The sequence below is a fragment of the Puntigrus tetrazona genome, chromosome 1 (genome assembly GCF_018831695.1).
Source record: "Puntigrus tetrazona isolate hp1 chromosome 1, ASM1883169v1, whole genome shotgun sequence".
NCBI classification, from domain to species: domain Eukaryota; kingdom Metazoa; phylum Chordata; class Actinopteri; order Cypriniformes; family Cyprinidae; genus Puntigrus; species Puntigrus tetrazona.
This window is the reverse complement of record NC_056699.1, coordinates 16,766,815-16,789,939: the sequence shown is the minus strand read 5'-3', so window position 1 is coordinate 16,789,939 and position 23,125 is coordinate 16,766,815. Positions and strand designations below refer to the sequence as shown.

Below are 23,125 nucleotides of genomic sequence, written 5' to 3'. Positions count from 1 at the left end.
TTACTTTCAAACTGGATTAAACAAACCTACCTGCGATATCGTTTAGCTTGCTCAGGGTTGTAGGTAAACTCTGCAGGAAAGTGGATCTTGAGGTCCAGAATTGAGGACCCCTGGTTTAAAGTCTGAACCCCAAGCCGCACAATAGTTTTGGGTATATTGGTTGTAATAACAAGAAAGTGTGCAGAAACCGCAAGTGAGCTGGTGTTTAAGCAATTCTGTTTACCTTAATATACTGCACGTCTGACAAAGCTCTGACAGAATAGTCCGGCACGTATATCTGCAGGAAGGCATTGAGCTGGTGGTTACTGCTGCCCAGTGACGGTGTGATGGCTTCAATCCGCTCGCTACGATTTAGCGAATCAGAATGGTTCAATCCAAATGACCGAGGGGGGGATTTGTTTTCTACACAGAAAAAAAAAAGCATCATTTTAATAACCATGAAAAAAAACAAACACATACAATCAAGGGTGCAGAAACTGCTCATAAATATTAATCAATGACTTCTTGTTGACTAGCCTGATGTAGCAACAATGTTTCAACCAGCGGAGCTTTTAAGTACTCTTTCATTCGAATGATTGTGGTCTTTTTTTAAGCAATACTTACATTTATACTTTCATTCAGCAAATACGCACTTCATTAATCAAAAGAGAAATAAATGCCTTTATAAATGTTACACACACTCTGTTATTCTGAACTCAAAGGATTCTGAAAAAAGTGTGTCATGGCTTCCACAGAAATATGAAGCTGCTTGATTATTTTCAACATTGATAGCACAGTGTTTCTTGAGCTGTAAATCAGCATTTTAAAACATATTCACATAGAAAATATATAATATTTCACAATAGTAGTGTATTTTTGATCAGATAAAAGCATTTGGTGAGCATAACAGCCTTCTTTTGCACCACTGTAACCCAAAACATTTAAACAGCAGTGTATGTTTGTAGATATTTATGGCTTTTTTAGCACACTAAACCCTTCAGTGACTAGACCCTCAAATCCAACTTTATAGAGACACTAAGAAGCACATGGTATATTACAATTTAATAATAGCTCGTAACGGCTTTTTGGAACTCAATAATAGTGTCGCTGGTTATGAAGGGGGTGTTTCATGTATGTAAAGTTTTGCCGCTGGCAAGAGTATGATAAAAAAGCCTAAGAGCTTTTAAAGTGAAGACTAGCTTGTTTTTAATTAAACACAGCTTATGTTTTCCACTTCATAAAGAGGGGAGAAATTTACAAGTGCACACGCACAAGCATTCTCTTAACACGCACATGCTAACCCATGCTAACAGACATTTCATTTTACACACGTTCACACTTCAGTACATACATTTGCTCTTTCTTTCTTGCTCTTACACATTAACACGCAACATATGTGTGTGTATATATATATATATATATATATATATATATATATATATATACACACACACACACATATATATACACACATATACATATATATATATATATATATATATATATATACACACACACACACACTGGTTTCAAAAGCGGGGGTGTGTTAATGCCACAATTTGGTTGGAATGTATGTAATCCGTGTTTGGATGTGTGAGCGGAGTGAGGGAGCCACCACGTCTTTACTTCAAGGCTCCAATGCTGGCCTGAAGGGGCCCAACTATGAACCCTACATGCTGGTAGTCAGCATGAGGTATGTGAGAACAGGGAACAGTATGCGTGTGCATGTGTGCGTGTGTGGGTGACTATGTACAGAGGTGTGTGTGTGAGTGTGTGTGTATGGCCCCACTGTCGCCCTTTACTCCAGGAGTCCTGTGAAGTAAGAATGTGTGGGAGGGATTCTGTGGGTTTACTGTAACATACGGCACGGTTTTCAATGAGTCACGGACAGATGTCTGATCTTCACATTGTTTGATTAGTCACAAATGATTGGGTCATTGCTTAAACTGGACAGTAATCATCAAAACGTAATTTAGGATAGGCACGTTGAGCCGTACAAGGGTAATATGACTTGTCAAGCATGTTGGTTTAACTATACCTGGAGATCCAGCAACAGACTCAGCCCTACTGACCACAAAGGTAAGAGACAGGGAAAGAGGAACTGCAGAGAAGAATATAGAGTAGGGAGAAGAGGAAAGCATCAAAAAGCTGGGATACAAAACTATAGGGCTGAAGGGAAAATGACTGAAAGAAAACTAAAACACTAAATACCACTTATTTTAATCAGAAAAAATAAAATATTGTATTTCCTTCAATGATAAGGCACTCTTACTATTACTGTAGGCCTAAATTGTCACCACCAGAGGTCACCTATGTTCTGTGGTATTCCTCTAAATTAGCACATGGTTACACTTTGGTGTAAGACTTGGTCACACTTTATATTATATTAGGTGGCATTAACTACTATGTACTTACATGAGTAAAAAAAATGCGTGCAATGTACTTATTATGGTCATATTTTATTGCAAAACACTTGAGCTGCTACTGACGTGGGGTACAGGTAAGGTTAGGCATAGATACAGGACAGGTTTTGTAGTATGGGTAGGTTTAAGGGCGAGTTAAAATGTCCCAGATGTTATTACAATGTAATTACAAGCAGGCATTTTTAAAAATATAAGTACATGTACACAATAAGTTCATTGTACCAAATGATTCATTTAAGGCCACCTAATATAAAGCGGGACCTAGAATTCAACTCTGTCCAATAAAATTTCTGAATTGATCTAAAACTGCTCTTAATAATTTGAAAACACTCCCCCACCTTTTTCGAAATGGCTAGCGGATGCTTCTTCCCCAAGACTTTTGTGCATTTTTATGTTCTGTTATGTTCTGATATCATAATCTATCATAATGGTGTCAGTCCATAAACATAAGCTTATCAAACGACTCAAAGCTTTAAAAACATTATAAAATGCACATTTGATCTAAAAAATCTAAAAAAAAAGCTCACTCTATAATGCTGGTGATGGGTGCAAAAATATGTGTACTGTGAAATAAACATAGCATAGCAGAATTTTCATCATTTCAGTATCAGCACTTTTAAAAAGCTACAAGACCAATGACAGTCCTAAATTCTCTAGCCATTTGACCTCTGGAATGGGACCTTCTGAAAATAAGCCGTTATTTTTTTGAATGTCTGAATCACAATCTTCATGCGATAATGCCTGACTGGGATTAGTGCAAAGTCGATTGAAAATAGTATGTCAAAGGTGCCAGAATGAGGCTCCGCTTCCTGTAGATCTTCAAAGTATGCATCCCCACATACTTTTTGGACTAATACAGCCTACAATCTTCTGCACTATTACAGGGTATGTGGGTGTATCATGTGGTATCAAGATCATTTTGCATTGCAGTATTGTTTCTTAAAGGAACAGTTAACCCAAAAATGAAAATTTGTCCAAAATGTAACCATCCAAAATGTAATGTAGTTAAGCTTGTTGCTCACCGGTCTAATGTGAATGGGTGCCGTCAGAATGAAAATCCATACAGGCAGTGGTTGAATTTGACTGGTTTAGGTCTGTCATGGACAAATAAATCGCAATAAAACTGCCAGAAGATGGGAGCAAGTCCCTGTATTAATAAATGATCCATTGAATCGTTCAAAACGGCTGATTCGAATAAGAAACTGCCTGCGTCCCAATGTACATACTAGCCATCTTAAATTGTATGTGATATTAGTAGTTTTGAATACTATTTAGGGAGGGTGAATAGTAGGCTATGCACATTGGGAGTGAGAGCATCTGAATGGAGATTTGAATCACTGGATCACTCTATTCTTAAAAAAACTGATTCATTCAATGAACAGAACAACGTCTTGCTGTAGGCTTTTGTATAAAATTAATAGCACGTTTGTGCTTGCGCACATGTGCTGATATTCAGAAATGTACATTGTTTGTGCAATGAATATCAAACAAAAACCCATTCATGGATTTTTTTTTTGGTATTGTTTCATTGCTGGAATTATAAGGGCATTTTAACTGAATGGCTTTAGACTCTTAAAATGTATTTAACTTAGGAAAAAAAAAGCCTATGTTCAAAGGATAATGTCAGCTCTCCTATCTCTCACAGTCACACAGCACAATATGTAACCGAAATTGCGCTTGATTTGTACATACTTTTTTACTGGAAAAGGCAATATTACTTTAGCCAGCAATGATTTTAAGTAAAAAACCGGTCTTAACTATAGTTATGCTTTAACACACAGCTGTTATTGTGCATTTCTTGTGGATTATTTTTATCAGATGTTTGGACTGGCACCCATTCACTATAGGAGTATCCTTCAGTGATTCAAATTTCTCCCAATTTAGGTCCATCAAGCAATAAACCTAAACCTTGGATGGCCTGAGGATGAGTACATTTTCGTTTTCACTTTCAGTGAACCATTTCTTCAAAACAACAACAAAAAGAAGAATTGGATTTAGTCGTGCTTACCTGGAGATGCAGTAAGAGCCATCATCCCGTACGAGGAGAAAGCTCCAGCTTCAAACTTCATTCCCTCCTTCCCTGCCTCCACCTCCACCTTCCCCTTAGAGAACAAATTACATTGAAAAGCAGGCGTTCAGTATAGCTAGGAACTGTTTTTAAGTATTTTTAGTTTTTCCCTGTATAAGCGAGGTCTCTCACAACAACATTCTTCTTTCACATAGTGACATTATTTCAAACGTTTGATACTGGGCTTGTTAAATACTTGCGAAAATCCCAGCTTGCTCTAGGCTAATGAGATCAATCCCTTCTCTCTATGCCTTCTGCGGCCCTGGACCAAACAAGCAAGCTGACCTGCAGAATGAGCATGAAATAGTCCACGGGCTTGTTGCGGTGGAAGAGGTAATGTTCGATGGCCTTCTTATTCTTCTCGTTATATTTGAGCTCCTGGATGACGTTGGGGTGCTTGAGGAGACGCAGAAGGATCTTCTCAGACATCTGGCTTGGACTAAATGCTTCCACTTCTGTAAAGCAAAAAAGGACATGATCATCTTCCTGTTCCTGTGGGATTAAACCTTGGGAAAATGACATTGTAGCATTTTTTGGACAAATATTACGTTTCAATAACGTTCACCATCTGTGAAAATATTGCCTTGTGAGTCTTCTCTGACCATTTTTCTAAAACATACAATTTTTTTATTCCACACAATGTGAAAATATGACGATTTATGCAGTGTTTTATCTGTTATGTTGGCTGTCTGTTGCTAAATAACTCATTGTGACATTGTTGTGTTTACAAGTATCTGTGTAATCTGGCAGCTGGTCCCTCCTTGACCAGGAAAAGCTAATAGTATTTTATTTGTTAATCAATGATTAGCGTAAGCCACAACGGGAAAGTTCTCACCAAATCCTGGTATTAGGTTTAAAGGGGAACTCCAGTCGGAATATGTTTGGCATGCCCTTTTTGTCTATTATACACAACCACTCTTGGGACCTTTTAACAGCGGCTTGATCGACTGTAAGGCAAAGGGAAATGACTCGTAGGAGGTCGTGCCAAATGCCTGAACAATTCGGCAAGAATGCAAGAATCAGCAGTTACATATAAATGTACATTACCGTTTGCATCAAAGGAATAAATGCCATTTAACCACTTATTACAAATAGAAAACAACCCTAAACTTTTGACCTGTAGCACGTTATTTATCCAATATGATATTTCACGTTTAATCAAATTGTTTCCACAGCCCGGCTTTAAAAATATATCTGTCAAAGCAGTACAGCAACATAACCTTTGACAACAGAAAACCATAACAGCAGTCCTACTGTGGCTTTACACAAAAAACTTTTCCTTTCTTGGAGAAACACACATTATGAAACCGAAAGGTGAAAGGGAAAGCTCTCTCGCCAGTGCAAAAGATGTTTTAATTCCTTCTCTTAGCTGTTTGCTCAAAGGCATTCTTTTATACGCTCACCCAAACAAGCTGTCCCTCTCCAAATGCAAAAAAAAACAAACCAAACATCAACATCATGTCACGACTTTCGCCAAAGCCCGGAGACCGAGCTCCTCCTTTTTGTGAGCAGCCTAAGCATACTACAGTCACAGTACACACTGGGGTAAATCAAGCAGCAATGTTGTACACTTGCCTGTTGCTAGGAAACGTAGAGTAGCCAGTAGAAGCTGAGGTGATATTTTAACCTTCATTTCATTGTCCATGTGCTTGAAAGCCGAGAAATCCTGCTTCCTCTCTCGATGGGTGATTTTCTTTTTTGTTTTGTTGTCAGCTGTTGGAAAAGTGGGATGACAGGAAGAAAGTTCAGTGCTGTGTAAAAAGCCTTTTACTCGTATGATACTTGAGAGTTTCTGTATTTAAAAAAGGAAGTTTCACTACTTAAAACCATGCCATAGCAAGAGACTGGGGAAATTGTGAGATTTTTACCATTAACATGAGTAACTGTATAACTCAGTCATATGACATTACACGCTTTGTATTACAATGCACTATTTAAACTGCTTTATAAAGAAAACACAAGACATTTATGGAGCATACTATATAAGTCTGTCTCATCCAGTATTTCAGACTTGATGATTTCTTCAATGACGTCCTCTAGGGTGACAATGCCAAGTACTTCATAGAACGGGTCGCCTTCTCCTTCGTTGTTAACCCGCTGGACTATTGCCAGGTGAGATTTTCCTAGCAATAGAAAGCAATAGAGTTGTTTAGATGCCAGTTTAGACGCAATTCATTCCTGTTTAAAGATGCAAACCGTTTACACACACACACACACACACACACACACACATTACATATGTTTATATATAAACTTAAAGTGGTCATATAATACAAGTCAAATTTTCCTTTCTCTTTGGGGTGTTACAAGCTGTTAGTGAATGTATAAGATCCCTGAAGTTGCAAATATTAAAGTTTCAAAACCAAACAGATATTCTTTCTAAAAGTTACAACTTGTCCACACCACCCTAAAATGGCTCGTTTAACCACCCATTTAACGTCATAACATTGCTCAAATGTTTTACTCAAAAAAGAAGGCGGAGCTATTATTCCTAGCTGTAGTGTTGCTGTGGGCGCCATGTTCTGGATGCGCTGTGTGTCGTTGTGAAAGTGAAATTACTTTGCTTGGGTTTCCAAAAGAGGACCCGACTAGAAATCAGTGGTTGAGTTGTCTTCACAACACTGTACCTGAACAGTTTAACTCAAATATTGAGATGCATTGAGCGCATTTACTAGGACTAGTTCCTGAACTTGGGGGCATCCTATACGCTCGCTGTGCACTGAGACTATGGAGCAAATTTTAATGATCTGGCACCTTTGACTCACAACCTAAGTGAGTAAGTTATGTTTTCTTATTAAAAGGACCTGCAACTAATTCAAGGAGTGCTACTATTCAAGTTTTGAGCATTGAAAGTGCTTGCTGTTTGTTATTCTCAGATCACAAATGCAGACATGTTTATGAGGCACGATGCAACAACTCACAGATATGTTACTATGCAATTTTTTTTCATAATGTAAACTACTATTGTTCTCTGTGCAGATGAAGATTTAAGTTTAAAACATGTACAAATCCCCCTATTAAAATATGCACATGCACATATGTTAATATTTTTATGATAATTTTTGCATGGTGTTATATGAGGCAACCATATATGTCCACAATATATATGTTGTTTAAATATGCAACTTTGTTTAAACAGCTTATATACACACATCTGTGTTTTTTGTTTTTTCATATACACATCTATCTTTCATATTTCCTTACATAACATTTAGGGTAGATATCCAAAATGCGTTTTTACATCATGACAACATATTTCATATACTGTATGGATATGCGTTACATTTGCGTATGGTTAAAAAGGAATATTTTTGCACACATGAAATGTGTTTTCTAACTGTGTCCAAATATAATCAAGCCTAAAAGGTAGTCAAAAATAAAAATGGTCATAATTTACTCTTCCCCACTTGACGTGACCATCTTCTTTTCAGAACACAAAATAACACAGGACCTAATTTCTTCTCAAAATGCAGTTATTTTATTGTGTTCCACAGAATAAAGTCAATCAATCAGTTATTGAACAACATGAGGGGGAGTAAATGATGACACACTTTCGGCCACACACAGATCCTACACAGCGTTTAACAACCGTTAGCAGACTGATATTAGCATTAGCATCAAAATGTTTGACAACAGCTACAATCCTATTGTGGTTTCTAGACCGAATCTTAAATTCTACACTTACTAGTTATTTCACTAGACACTGGACCTGTACAAATCAACACTCTACAGTGTCTCAGAGCGTCTCTGGCATGAAGCCACGCTCTCTTTACTAAGTTCAAATGTCTGACCATGTTTCCCAAAACACTCAAGTGTTTTGTCTTTGATATTGAAGGTCTAGAGGTCTAGAGTAACTGGGTTCAGACTCAAAACATTGTCTATTGTGTCTCTGAACAAAAGTAGTCCAGTCTTGGTGAAAGTGGAACGGACAAACGTGTCATAAGCCTTGTGCTTTCTAAAAAGACTTTCGAAGAAAAATCGAACAAGCTCCCGTTTCTGATAATTGGCGTCTATTACAACTAATTACACACCGAAAGCCGGTAAAAGGACAAGGGTGAAGCTTTAATGCATATCCCAAAGACAAAGTCAAAAAGTCTTTGTGTGTATACTGTCAAGCAAAACACCAAACAAATTCTTCGCCTTTTCTAAGCTTGTGAACTTTTAGAAGGAATTTTCCAGAGAGCCAGGCTAATATTAGCCCTGAAATGAAGTTTCCATTCCACTTGGGCAATATTCTCACCAAAGCGACTGCTGGGTGATCTGATCTGTCTCAGAGCTGGTCGTTTACATGCAGATGGCCATTTGCTGAAATACTAGGAAGCCTGGGACGCACTTGTGGCAAACCCCATGACAACACACAAACAATGATTGGGTATAAATCTCTGCTTAAGGAGTGTGGCATTAACTTGAGAGTGTGTATCTTCTTTTCCTTATTTTGCCTCTGCGATGACTTCAGTAAACATAAAGCTTGTAGCATGGGAAAAGTGTACTTTATGTGTGTAGTAAATGAGTAAATAAAATGTGTACATGTGAATTGTGGTATTATAGATAGATAGATAGATAGACAGATAGACAGATAGATAGATAGATAAAGTGAGAGAGATTATATGTTGTACGTTTTTACTTCATATAACAATATATTTCATGTATGTTATATTTAATACACATATTACATTTGCATATGGGTTAAACTAATAAGTTGAAAAAAAAATGGTCCAACGACCACATAATGAACATTATTAAATTACAACAATAACATTTATGAAAGTTGATGGGAGCTTTTATTTTGGCGCAACCCCCCAGGAAGACTTCATTGCTTCTTTTTGTTTTAATTCTAAAACAAATTTACAAAACAGACTTAAAAATGATCCTCATTAAGAATTTGGGGAGTCGTCTGTCGCACGAATCACACTGTCGCATACGCGTTAAAAAAAAAAGCGTCAGCACGGATTTTCCTCGAGCTTTGAACTTAGCTTGTGCAGCACCGTTTGAATCCGTGAGTGCATTAATAAAACATAACGTTCTGCAGTTTATTTGCTTTCTGTTTTAGGCCGTTTCGCGATTTCAGTCAGTAACCAACAACAGCCACCCTTCCTCTTTCCATCGAAGACATGCGATGCATTCCTAAACAGCCTCTCTCCGTCTGTCTTTGTAAAGATTTTGCCGACTTTCTTGGACGGTTTTAACACCGCTCACATATTTACAGCATTAGTGCGTGCCTCTATTTGATCATGTCACGTGACTGTAAAACTCGTTCAGCCTTTTCGCTTATATTTTTGCTATTTTCCACCGAATAATCGGTTGCCATGACTACCAATTACAACTCATCTGGATTTTTGTCCAAACAACCCATCTGCACCACACTATAAACCAAATGTACAAACCCTATTCAAGGTCAGATAAACTTAAACGGCTAAATCTCAAAAAGGAACCCGAGTTACATTAGTTATTAAGGCTGACCGTGATACGTGACAATGAAGTTATTTGATAGCAAGGCTTACCCTAGAAAACAATTCCACAAGACAGTGTTTTAATAACATCAATCAACCCTTTGTATGCAAGTGGAAATGAATCACCCTTGAAGAGAGGACGCGAGGGCAAGGGTCAAGGGGTAGTAGAAGCCACAAGACTAAATAAATAAGTGTTCAAGCATTAAATCTCTGCACAAAAAGAGGGGTTTATTCAGGCCACAGTGGAAAAAAAAACATGTTTACTTTATGTATTTTCCCTCATAGGTTCCCTTGAGTACACCATATCTCACCCCTTCAAGGAAACAAGGATATTAGCTTCTCCTCTGTTCTCTGCGGGGATTATTTCTATCCCAAGGTAGAGAAAAAAACGAAAAGATTACAATTTGCTTTCATTATTTGCGAAGTCACAGCTCGAACGAAAGAAAACGCGCCGATTCGAGGCTACTGCCGTTTTTCGAAACATGGAGAATTTTTGATTTCTGAGGATTAATAGGCTTTTCCAGAAAATCACTGCAGACACATTCATTATATACACACACAATTCCATCACTGCTGATGCAAAAATGATACACAGCAGGTTTGATGTTGCTTTGACACTTTTACACTCGTTACATTCTGGAGGTGTGTCACGTAAGCAACATTTTATGGGCAAAAAGGTTGCTTGTTAATAATGTAGTGATTTGTGAAGCATCGCTCACACAGAAGTCACTTTTAAATCTATTTTGCCCCTAATAAAAAAACTACAGTACAATGATTAGTGTGATTGTACCTAAAATCTAAAATCACGTATTCAAAACCTAAAATCTGGATTCTTTCAAAGGTTAATACATGGTATGTATCATGAATTTAAGAATACAAAAGACTTATATCTTACAGCATGACTTATTTCAATCTTTATCTCAAAATTACCCAGTTTTTTAGAATATTATGTCTGCTATGTATACAGCGGTGGACAGTCTTGAGGTATTTTTGACCCATTACTGTATTTGAATACATTTTCAAGTATTGCATATACTTCACCAGGCTATCTTTTACTTCGGGAAACTTTTACTTCCCTACATTCCGAATCACATTGCACTTTTTACTCCACGACATTTCTTAAAATCACATTGTTCTGTCTTTTTTTTAAACTGAAGAAATTGTCACCATGATTTGTGATGTCCAGTTCCTTCCCAACAAACAGCAATGAATGATTATTTTGTGAACTGGACTGATCTGATATCAACAACTCACTGATCTACTGACCTGCTTGAAAAAAAAAAAAACTGGGATACCATCAGAGCTACTGCCAAAATTTTAGCACTGATTACTCTAAATGAACAACATGTTCACAGTTACTTTTCTCTGAATCAATATAGGTAAATGGCTATATTAACGTTTTTACGTCATTAGCTTACATTCATCATTATCTTCCACGCTGTCAAGGCCACCTCCTTCCTCATAAGGCATATATTACACATATACTGTGAAACATACGCAGTAATGAGTGGATGTGAGATGGCCCTACAACCCTTCATGAGAACGTCTACTGCTCCCCCTCAGCTCTTCTGAGACTCACTGTGTGCTCTTTTCCACCATTTCCAGTTTAAGTCTTGGAATGCAGTTTGTCATATTTTTCCATAGCGTAATTCCCACCATAAATAGTCACGTAAGGCAACAGGGACACTGTCTCGGACAGACAGCGATCAGCCTTCTCAGAAAATATTTTAGTTCTGACAGCTACTGGGAGCGTAGAAATGAGAGGTGGGACATCACAGAATAAGGGACTTCATAAGTGTTTCACGAGATGACTTTGTGTATTGCCATCCAAATGTTTGACCCATTTATAACTTTGTAGCCACAGCCTATAAATAGCTCTAATCTTTAGATGAAATGTAAAAAAGAAAATCTAATCATCTGTAATCATCTAGTAATATATATATATATATATATATATATATATATATATATATATATATATATATATATATATATATATATATTGTATATTATATTTTTTGATGGTATAAGTTTGGCATAATATTTATTTTTTTAATAAAAATTTTAAACATTTAAATCAGAAACCCAAAAATCTGTCTGCTAAATCAAAGTCATGTGCTGCTACAAATAACAGAAAAATAGAACTATGATATGATCGAGTGTGTGTCAAGGTCAGTATGATATCACTGACTGTCAGTCAAGGTCACTAAATAATATTAGATAATAAATAATAATTTAAAATATCAGGCAATTTGACGGTTTTATGACAAGGCAAGATTAATTCAGATTGTCAAATGACGTGGGTGACATCCCAAACATTCATGATATTTATGAATTAATAATCATATTAATTAAAAAAAGAATCATTTAACCTTAAAATAATCAAATCTAGGATACAGACTACATAGTAGAATAGCTATTTCTGCATCACCTACACTTTTCTTGCCCGCAAGATATAACTCACGCAACGATTGCAATCGATTTTCAGAGTTCGATTTATTTACAATGAGGCCACAATAAACGCTGATTCATTTAGAAAGTCCAACACCGTTGTTGCAGAGAAATCTTTAAGCATCTGCACGTTCAGAACAACCGCAGCTAGAAGGAACTGGAGTTACTCTGTTATTAATGCACCCTGGAGCAAGACTCCTAACCTCCGGCTATTCCAACGGGGACCGCAACTGGTATACTGCTGTTCTGACTGAAAAAAAGCAGCTGCTAACTTAATAAAAAACGCTTAAACTAATGTACTGTTGATTACTGAATCAAACATGAATGCTAAGTTAAGTAACATACTAATCTGTAAACAAAATCCAACTCTGACTATAAAAAAAAAAAAAAAAACAGAAAGAAAAAAAAATCAAAACAAACTCTTTAACCCCTAGAAATGCTGGTCAGAAAATCAGGTCAAGTCTACTATAGATTCTTTTTTTTTAAGTCATTTTAAAGTCCCAGAACAAACCCCCACAGTGACTATGAACTCCAGCCAAAATAACCTCCAGATAACACTGCTGCAAATCAGCCCGTTTTCTAAATATAAGCTCCTCGGAGCATGTCGCTAAACTCGTCCCTTTCTTCCTGACAAATACAAATGGACTTCAAATAAGACTGATATCATCTGAAGAAAACAAATTTAGCAATTTCATCTCACGGCTCTGTTAAACCAAACCATACTAGAACAGAGCGCGGCGGTCGGTTTACTTGCTACGCTGACCTCCGAGGACCTTCTCATTTCTCTAAACCAGCCGACATCTCTGTTTCGGTTCACAACGAAAACAGTCTGTGAGCGTCGTGTTTCTGGTGCCTGAGCTCCGGGTTAATGCTGCTTACAGATTCAGCATCATTAAGGGGCCGTTTGAGCACAGACGGACACGGTCACAAGACCTCTCCACTATTTTAAACACCAACCTAGTATTGTTAACCAGCAAGCAGCGCACTACGCAATTTTTTCCAGCAAATATTTTAGACAATGCTTGATTCGGTACATTTCTACTCCACATTTTTCAGATTGCTCAAGAAGAATGAACGATGGAGCAGTGGAGATGACACTAACAAAGCAACATTTTCAAACAATCATCAGGTACATTTCCCTACATAGAAAAAAAAATACTACTCCCTTAACTTTTTATCACCATGGGTTCGCCTCCCTCATTCCATTCCCAGGATTTGCAGGACTTTGGATAGGCTAATTCAGGAAGCAACATCCTAATAGTTGTCCTTGGAGCACTTATCTAATGGTAGCCTGTCAGAATGATTGCGCTATAAGGAGGTAAAGTTGGCAAAGTGTTGCTCCAAATGGTATTCACAAACTCTATTTAATATGCTGGGTGGACTAATTAACTTGAAAAGTTCAATTCTAAAATAACTGAAAGATACAACTCCTCCTGCAGCATTTTGAAACCCTTGAAAATTATTTTTCTTAAAGAGACATGGACAATTATGTCACGCATTGCCATTTCACTTCCTAGTGGTTCCCAATCTGTAATATTTAATAGGCGTGATTAAAACACATTTATTTGCTAAGCACATTTCAAATCTATTAACATATTTACTGACATATCTGGATTTACAAACAATGTGTTTAAATGTCAATAAAAGGCGAGGATTGCACGAATAATAATATGCATGAAATAGTTTGTTAAATGCACATTTAAAGTGTGTCTGAAGTATACTTGCTATAGTCACATATGGTTGTAGTATACAGAAGAGAAGCAGTCAGCTGTGTCATGTGATAATAAAGTCATTTAGAGTTAGATCTATCGGAGTTTCAAGCCAGAACTCTTTCTTTTGAACTGCAAGCTCACGAACATCGCAGATGATGCCAAGTTATGGAGCGTGAAACACTCTCAGAGTTGCTCTTCAGTCTGCATGCTGACGCTAGTTAACAGAACTAAGTATTGTGAGTGCACTTAAAAGGTTACTCCACAACAAGATGAAAAATCTGTCATTAAATCACTTAATGGATGAAAACTAGGAGGCTTATGACTGCCAACAACTGCCAAGGTGCAGAAAAGCCTGAAGTACATAATGTGCATTCACAATGTGCTGCTCAAAACGGTGCTACAGTGATGTTACTGTGCCGGGTCGATGAATAAAGTTGTTATTTTCGATTTCTATCTCTCGTAGCTTCATAATATTACGGTTGAAGCACTGATGGCAGATGGAGCATTCAGACGACGTTTCTTTCATACTTTTCTGCACCTTTTCTGCAATTGTTGGCAGTCAACGGGACACAAGCCTCCTAGTTTTCATCCATAATATCTTAAAATTGTGTTGTGAAGATGAACAACGCTTTTACAGGTTTGGAACGAGATGGGGGTGAGTGATTAACGACGAAAGTTTCATTTTGGGTTGCCCTTTCATTTTCGACATTTATTTATTTTCAACTGGAATCAGTTCTGAATAAGGACCAGTTCATAACCTTAGTTTTCACTGATAATAAAATAATAAAATACATTAAACTATTCATTACACTTACAGCAAATCAATGAATCATATAAACGAAGAACTTCAGATAATAAATGAAACACGAGTATAAATACAGTAAACTATACATTAATTTGTTTCGCAGTTTCGTCTGGCCAGAAGAGAACAACTGAGCCCGGTTTCTCCCAATGTTTTTTTAGGTTCCTTGTCTCTGTTTTTAGTGATTATTGTCAATTTGATTGATTGCACTCTGAAAACTGAACTGATCTGGACATTGACGTCTCTTAATTCAATAATAAAATGGCTTTAACTGAAAATTGAGTGTTTCGTTTTTTCATTATACATCACTGACACTCTATTCTCCAGTTTAATACCGATTATTGCTTTGATATGATCAGTACGGTGACTTGATAAAAAAGACTGCATTGATACACCATTCATTCACGCAATCAAAATGTCATTTTTATGACAAAGATACATCCTTGTTGCAAAGACAAAATCAGCCATGGGGAAAAGCGCAAATGTAATGACCCCTGTGATGAAATGTGCAGAATTATTCCTTACATCTTAACTAGAGGTGGGCAACATGCCAGCAGACAATTAACCTGTAGAAATGTTTTAACTATTAGAGCTCATGCGGTGTTGCTGTGCTATATGGTCATGAAAATGTATTGAGTGCGTTTTAAAACATTGTGGTTTAAAAAAAAAAGATTTTAAGCCAGCTTAAAAGGAGCTGCTTTATAGGCCTTAAACTGTTATACACACACTTGCATGTGTAAAAATACTGTGTTTACAAGGATACGTGCAAAGAAGAGTAATAAAGGTCCGAGAAAGAAAACACGTGCAACAATATAATGGATCTGGGCAGCTCTTAAAGTGACAGCAGTCCAATATTTCTGCTGTCTTTCATTCGTGTTAATAAAACAACAAAAGAGAGAAAATCTCTAACTGCTTGAGTGAATCACTTTTGCCATTTTAATAAGAAGAAATATACATTTAATTTATACACTGAACAATATGCAGTGGGTTTTTTTTACAATTGATTACTTTATACAGTTATGTAGCTTTTTTATATTTTTTTCCCCTCTGATAGTAAAAATCAGAATTAATCTTATTTGTTAATCTTAATCTTACTTGTTTACTTGTCTTCAGTGAGATCAAATATTTTCAATATAGACAAAATCAAATCATGCAACTTTTAAATAAAATGGGAAGTTGAGTAGATGAAAGGAGGAGAGAAAAGTATGTTATTTTTTGGTGAATCATACTTTCATATTTGTGTATCAGCTATCATACCAAGCTACAAACAATAGCTGATATAACAAAACAATTGTCTTCGAACCCATTAAGCTTCCATCTTACAGTGTCCTGTTTTTTAATACATTTTTATTCATCCATTTTTTGGAGCGGTGACAGAGTTTTAACGTTGTCGATAATGTTGGGGGCCATTTTCATGACCCTTACAGCCGCAAGCGCGAACCGACCGCAAATACAACAAATGCAAAAAAACAAGCATGCATTATTGCGCCTCACACGATGAACCGCTCAGTGCCAGTTATTTAAGTTTAGTCGTGTCTTCAGATGACACTAGTGCTGTATTTTATCAACCTCCATGGCAGCACCCGTTTTGGCACGGCTGTTTTTCCTCTCACTGAGAGAGTGAACTGCTTACTGCAATCAATGATGCCAACCCAGGGCTCCTCTGGTTGGAAGACGTCCATGCCAGAGCATTAGGCAAGGGTTTGTGTCGCTTGTAATTTACGACATTGAGGGAAACGGGCAAAAGGACAATATGGGGGGAGGGGGCATGGCACGGAAGGCTTGGGAATGCCAGGGGGCAGTTTTGAAACCCAAGTGGGTTCTGCGGCTCTGAATGTGTTGTGAAGTAGACGCAGAGAGAAAGAGGGGGGAAAGACAGAGGAACGAGAGTTAACGCTCGAGAAAGAAGTGTTGGGCTGAATTCGCTTGATCTTTAATTACAGTAAAGAAGGTGGGCCGGATCCAAATTTTCTTTCCAAGAAGTGAAGTACAGTGGCGGACCCCAAGCTGAATTCAGGCAGAGGCTTAAAAAGGAAGTCACAAAAGACTGCTTTAGTGACATAATATCCCTTTGATCTCCACAAAAGAAAAAACTCAAATAAAATCGGTTAAAATAGCTAGACAAACTCACTTGTCTCCCCAAATATCACAAACCGTCCGTTTACAAATTCGAGCATCCAAAGCGTATTTCTGGAAAGCACATGTTTCTATTTTTGTATTTGCTTGTTTGATTCTGAAGGGTTTCCAGTTTGCAAACGGAGACAGATTAACGGGTTAGGATATGAGCAGATGTCTGAAACAGAAAAATCTGATTGCATAATAGTCAGGAAACGTAAAAGGCCATTACTCAGCGCTCGCTGTTTGATTTGACAAAGACTCGCTTTAACTCGGACTTCTAAATAAAGATTTTTTTTTTTCTTTTCGAAACACTCATCCGCTGAGTGCAACGTCAATATGAGCCTGCTATCTTTGCTTAAATGAGCCGAGACTTTGTGGAGGTATTCTGGCTGCACCGGCACTACTCAATTGTTTTACTAATCGGTTTTAAGGCCATTTCATGTTCATGTACCAGAATTTGAGGAATGTAGGCCATTTGAAAAGCCACGTCTTAGCATGCGCTTTGCGCTGCACACATGGAATGACAATGGAGTGAACGCTCGCTAACATTTAACCCTGACAGAACTGACTACTACAGTAGAGAGCCCGACTAAAATCTAAATAATTTTAATTCTAGCGCTCATATTCTATAAATATATGAAAATATACGAGTATGTGAATTTAGCAGTTGAGTCGATTTAGCAGACAAAAGCTTTTAAACATACCATACACAAACATACGAAGAGTTCATTTGCAAAAAACAAGTAAAAAAACTAAAAAAAAAAAAAAAAGTTAACTAAAACGGTAAAACACGATTATAAAAATTGTACTGTTTAAAAGGTAAACAGTTATCTGTTTTTGCAAATAAACTCTCCATGTTATACTATTACACTATTTTATACAAACACACACAAAATATGAATAATCAGCGCTTTAAAGGGATTGGTTTAGCCAAAAATGGAAATTCATTCATTTGCATTAATTAAATTTCCATTAAATGTCATCCCAAACTCTTCAGAACACAAACTAGGATTATCTTTTTATTCATTAAGCTTTCTGACACTGCACAGACAGCAACACGTTCAAGGCCCAGAAAGTTAGTAAGGATATCGATAAAACAGTCCATGTGACGTCAGCGGTTCAGCTGTCATTTTAGAAAGCTGCAAGAGTGCTTTTCACGCGCATACAGAAATTATTTCATTCAACGATTTCTTCTCTTCCGTGTCAGAAGAGTACCACAAGAGTATAACAACACGCGATGTGCTGCACCTTGCACACAAACTTAGAAAAATGTACATAAAACTTCCTAAACATGTCTAAAGATTGCAATGACCTACTGCCTTATTTGAACCAGAATATACGGAAGATGAACTAAGAGAAATGTACATTGCAGCACTTACATGAATGTGCTTTAAAAACTGACATTAACGAGAAGAAAGTTTTGAATAAAAGATCTTTCTGGTTTTCTTTGTGCACAAAAAATATTCTCGCAGCTTCGTAAAATCCTGCTTGAACCACTGATATCTTGACTGACTGTTCTGAAGATGAACAAACGTCTTACGGGTTTAGAACGATATGACGGAGAGTAACTAATGCAGATTTTATTTTTTTTAGTTAAATAGTATTCATCATGCTGCCCAGCCGAAATGTAACAGTAGAAATTATAGACCCTATCATATTTTGTTATTTTGTTATCATTTCAGTAATATGCACCTATATGCAGGTCCACACACAGGGATCAACATGCTAAATATTAACTATTAAAGGATTACAATGTAAAATATTATAAAAATAAATGATAATAATATAAACATTTTAAATGCATTTAAATCAAATAAAATATGTAAAATAAGTTAGTTTGATGCATGATGCTGATGTCCAGATACTGTTAACTAGGGGTGTGCCATATAACACAGTATATATTTTTACATGATAAAAAAATAACAAATCGCTATATCTTATCATATCGATATAAAGCACAGCGATTACGTATTTACTAAAGATGCACCAGTTCTCCGAATAAGCAAAATAGAGTCACGCATTAATGCAACAAACATGACGGAGCATTTAAAATGCTGAAATGGGCTTAAACAATTAAACACACTGCATAATGTTTTCTAATGCACGCATGAACTGCAAGCGTTTAAACAGGGCAGCACGAGCTTGTTAACCAGGGTTCAAAGTTCAAACCGCCAGGGAAATGTGCGCCCAAACTGTTACTCGACAGGTTTTATTCATCCAAAATGAGTAAAGAGAAAAATCTGCTCCGCGGTCAACAAAAAGAAGCACTGAGAACTTCCTATGGGTTTCCGACCAAAATAAAAGCTCCAACATTTATTTTACTTTTAAATAAATTGCATATCATTAACAATGTTAATAATTACAACAGCTCTATTAATACCTTTATTATAACATTCGAACATAGTGTCCAAATTGGGATCTGTAATATTTTGCATTTAGTTTCCAAATACTACATTTAATTTAGTATTTATTTGTATTAAGTTTCACGGTTACATTGCGCTATAACATTTGATAGAATGTTCAAAAAGGTTTAGTGTTCATTTTTGTTTTGTATTAATTTGCAGTGTTTAAAATAATAATTTATTATTACTTTGTAGTGTCCATTTCATTCATTTAGGCTAACATTTAATATTGGAGGCATCCGAGTTATGACGTATTTGAACTTTTTTTCCCCCTGATGATTTTATAATGGCGTATTAGGTAGTCTGTCATCAATAACAGTAACACATGCTACAAATATCGTGATATAATTTTGATGTCCACCCCTACTGTTAACGAAAAATATAGTCAAATAAAAAATTTTTTATAACTTCTAACACATATTGCCTTGGAATCATAGGGTTCTATTTGCATTCTGATCAGAAACAAAAGACCCAAAATATACAAATCTCACCAAAGAAACATCACATAATGTAAATAAGACTATGTGAATAACTCCATATCGACAAAAATGTCAGCTAGAACCTTATAATTCCAAAGCGACGATATGGTAAACGGTCAACAAAAAGTACTGCTCATTAAATAGAATGACATAGAATAGAATAGAAATAGATGACAATACAGAATTACATTAGACACAAATCCTTGCACTCTTTCCCTGACTACATAGATTTAAATGTTTGATTATAACTAATACACATGGAAGCTCAAATGTGTTTTCATATTTAACGCACCGCATTCATATTCTGTTCCTAACTTCCACTGCTTGTGTACTGTAGGCGCTACATTTGGACCCATCCACGATACATAATCGCTGCATCTCCGCACGACAATACATAGATGTACTTTAGCAATACGGTACATCCGTAAGAGTCTAAGTTCGAAGGGGGTTCCCACACACTGCATCCGGCGCGGTTCCTGCCAATACGACGCCGCGTAATCCTTACAAGCAGAAGCGAGTCTTAGCAAGAACATGCTCCGGCACATCAGCAGAAGTCGATTGCTCATCGGATGCTTATCAAACTTGAAAATGCAGGGTGATTTTATCAAGGATGATTTCAGCGCCATTTGATTCCGTTGTTTGGACTGAGCACGAGGAGCGGGGATGTCCTCTATCGTGATGTACGCCGCGGCCTTAACTAGGCCAAGTGAAGTGTAAAAGAATTCCCACGTTAAAACAAGAAGGAAAGGAGGTTGCCGAATCTGAATTAAGCATAGATTGGCCTACATTAGCGGGTGGATTGGTTCAATACGTGCAAGAACTCATGTTAAGGCCAACCACCTTCAGTGGCCCTGCGCTACAAAAATACAGCAATCGCTGCACTGTAAATGAATTACAGTGGATTATGACATCCACAGATCTTACTACAGATAAAGTGCTCAGCGATAAGTGATAAGCGGGCTGATTTTTATCTTTTTTATGGAGTACTGGACATTTGCGATATCATTTGAATACATAACAGCATAAATACGTGATAAGATGAAGTCAGACTTTAATATGGACAGCCGTAATGATAGAAACGCAATTGCAAAAGAGAGTCTTCTTAGTCTCCGTCTAAGAAGGAGCTGAAGGCCAAGAGTTCATCTGCATGATTTAAGAAGATAACGGATTTACCTCCCGCGCGTGAATTAACGGATTGATCGCATCAGGCGGCTGATAGCGACGCTGGAACTGAACTACGAGGCACTGAAGGGTTAGCGAGTTCAGTAGAATTAGGCTCTAATTTCGTGACCTTTGCCTTTACGTACTTTGTTCTGTTCTGTTTGCGGTGGAAATGGTTTCTACATCCTTCTGCAGCCGAACCAATTTGACGAGGCGAGTGCTATAAAGAAGACTGGACCCTGTTCCCGTACTAGATTAAGCACTAAAGGAATTGACAGGATGCTTGATGAAATTTGATAAAGCAAGACGAACGCGTCAAAAGCGCCGGTCAATCAGGATGCGGTTTTCTGTACATGCGCACAGTTTTTGTAATCGGAAGCATGCGCTAAATAGACATACATGCATAAATAGTATTTTACATTATTTGTGCTTAGTGTAAAGTAGCATGTATTCCTATTGGTACTTAAAACTATTTGTCCTTGTTTTTTTTTTTTTTTTTGTTGTAACTCAAAAGTGAATTTTCCTTTCCTATCTGAATCTCAGCTTCGACTAAACTTTGATTCTTACATTTTTATAGGTTCTCATGTTTTATATATTTAGTGTTAGACTGATTACAATACATTTTTATTTTTATTATTTTATTTTATTTTTTAGCAAAACGTGTAAAAACCAAAAAAAAACAATGCTAGTCAGTTGGACCCTGAGACAAAAGTTACAGCCGTCTAAATTACATGCAACACAATATTTATTTTTCCATCCAATGAACAATTTGTATTTATTTCACAAGATATTCGTTCAAACCCACTCACACAATTTCGCACGATGGGCTTTGTTTAAGGGCAGGTGGTCATTTGTACAAATTTCTACAAATTTGCCAACTTATAACACAAAACGCGCAAATTCTTATGAAGAGAAATATGAATATCTTTAACGCAGTCTCAAAAGGAAAAGTATTGTTAAATGTACCACATCGATCCTGAGCCAGCAGGCCATCCCCCCTTACAGCCTTGAATTTAGTTAATATTTAAATCACAATTTCATACAAATAAAAAAAACGCCTCCTAGGAAATGTTCCTATATGCTCTAGCATACTATGAACGGAAAAAAAAACCCACGACCCTCAACGCGTAAGGATCTTTGCAGCACCAAACGCCTCCTGAACTACACGGGTTTGTGTTAAGCCCAGATGAGGAACAATGCTATTCTCATTAAACACAAAACTGCTGTTTGGCAGGGGTCCCTTTATGACACACTAATTATTTCAATCATAAAGGAGCTAGTCTGCAGCTCCAGGAATTTTAAGGCTGACCTTCAAGGTCACGACTGCAGTCGGACTCCCTTCTCGTTCGGACCCCCAATTAGCTGACCGTTACAAGTCACCCGGGTCCGTTTTCTTCCGAGTATCATCTACCTCGCGTTTCAAAGTTATCATGCAAGTCAGCGGCAGAAATAATAAAAAAGGGCTACTTTTGCCACTCAAAAAGCAACATCAAAGAGAAACAAATTACAGTGCGAAGGTGTGCTTGGCAGGAGTGATGTGTTTTGTTCCTACTTTGGATGGCTGTGCAGCTCCACAAGAGGCATTAGATTAATTAACACTGACTTACAATACAAAGCACTTTGAACTGAGAGAGCGCTCGAACCACAGCCAGACTGACGTGAAACTTTGTGCCCACTCCCCCAATCAGTCATCAGAATACCAACAGCCAATGGTGAGTCTCCTCTGGAGAGCAGCCAAGAACAAAAGAGTCGCCGTTCTCTAAAACGTCCGAGTGTTCTTGATCACGAATTCGTTTTTTAATCACTCATACGGTTCATAATATACTATAAAAACTAATATAGCTTTAAATAAAACATCAGACCCGCTCATGCAATCACAAAACTGACTTCTGATGCAAAGCATTCAAGTTGCTCTTACATTTAGTCTATACATCTACTCTTACAGCCTACGTTTTGTACGTGCCGTTAAATGCAGTCTCCTTTATTTTCTCTACACCGGAACAATCACCTTTTAACACGGTTTGCCGAATTCTTTCGACTAAATGTGATTCTCGCCGTTTTACCTACATTAACACACAAC

At 37.1% G+C, this 23,125-nt stretch overlaps 1 protein-coding gene across 2 annotated transcripts in view; it reads right to left on the bottom strand.

The window, feature by feature from the left end:
- Window positions 1–23,125, bottom strand: part of cnnm2b (cyclin and CBS domain divalent metal cation transport mediator 2b) — a 29,406-nt gene that overhangs the window by 2,694 nt on the left and 3,587 nt on the right. The window contains exons 2-7 of one of the 2 annotated variants that reach the window (XM_043234976.1): window positions 6,450–6,593; window positions 6,046–6,183; window positions 4,756–4,925; window positions 4,411–4,504; window positions 2,018–2,080; window positions 224–402 (exon numbers count right to left, since the gene is read on the bottom strand). In XM_043234976.1, the coding sequence (XP_043090911.1) occupies window positions 224–402; window positions 2,018–2,080; window positions 4,411–4,504; window positions 4,756–4,925; window positions 6,046–6,183; window positions 6,450–6,593 (788 nt within the window). The remainder of the gene's footprint in view (window positions 1–223; window positions 403–2,017; window positions 2,081–4,410; window positions 4,505–4,755; window positions 4,926–6,045; window positions 6,184–6,449; window positions 6,594–23,125) is intronic. The other variant, XM_043234986.1, reaches the window with a different exon arrangement.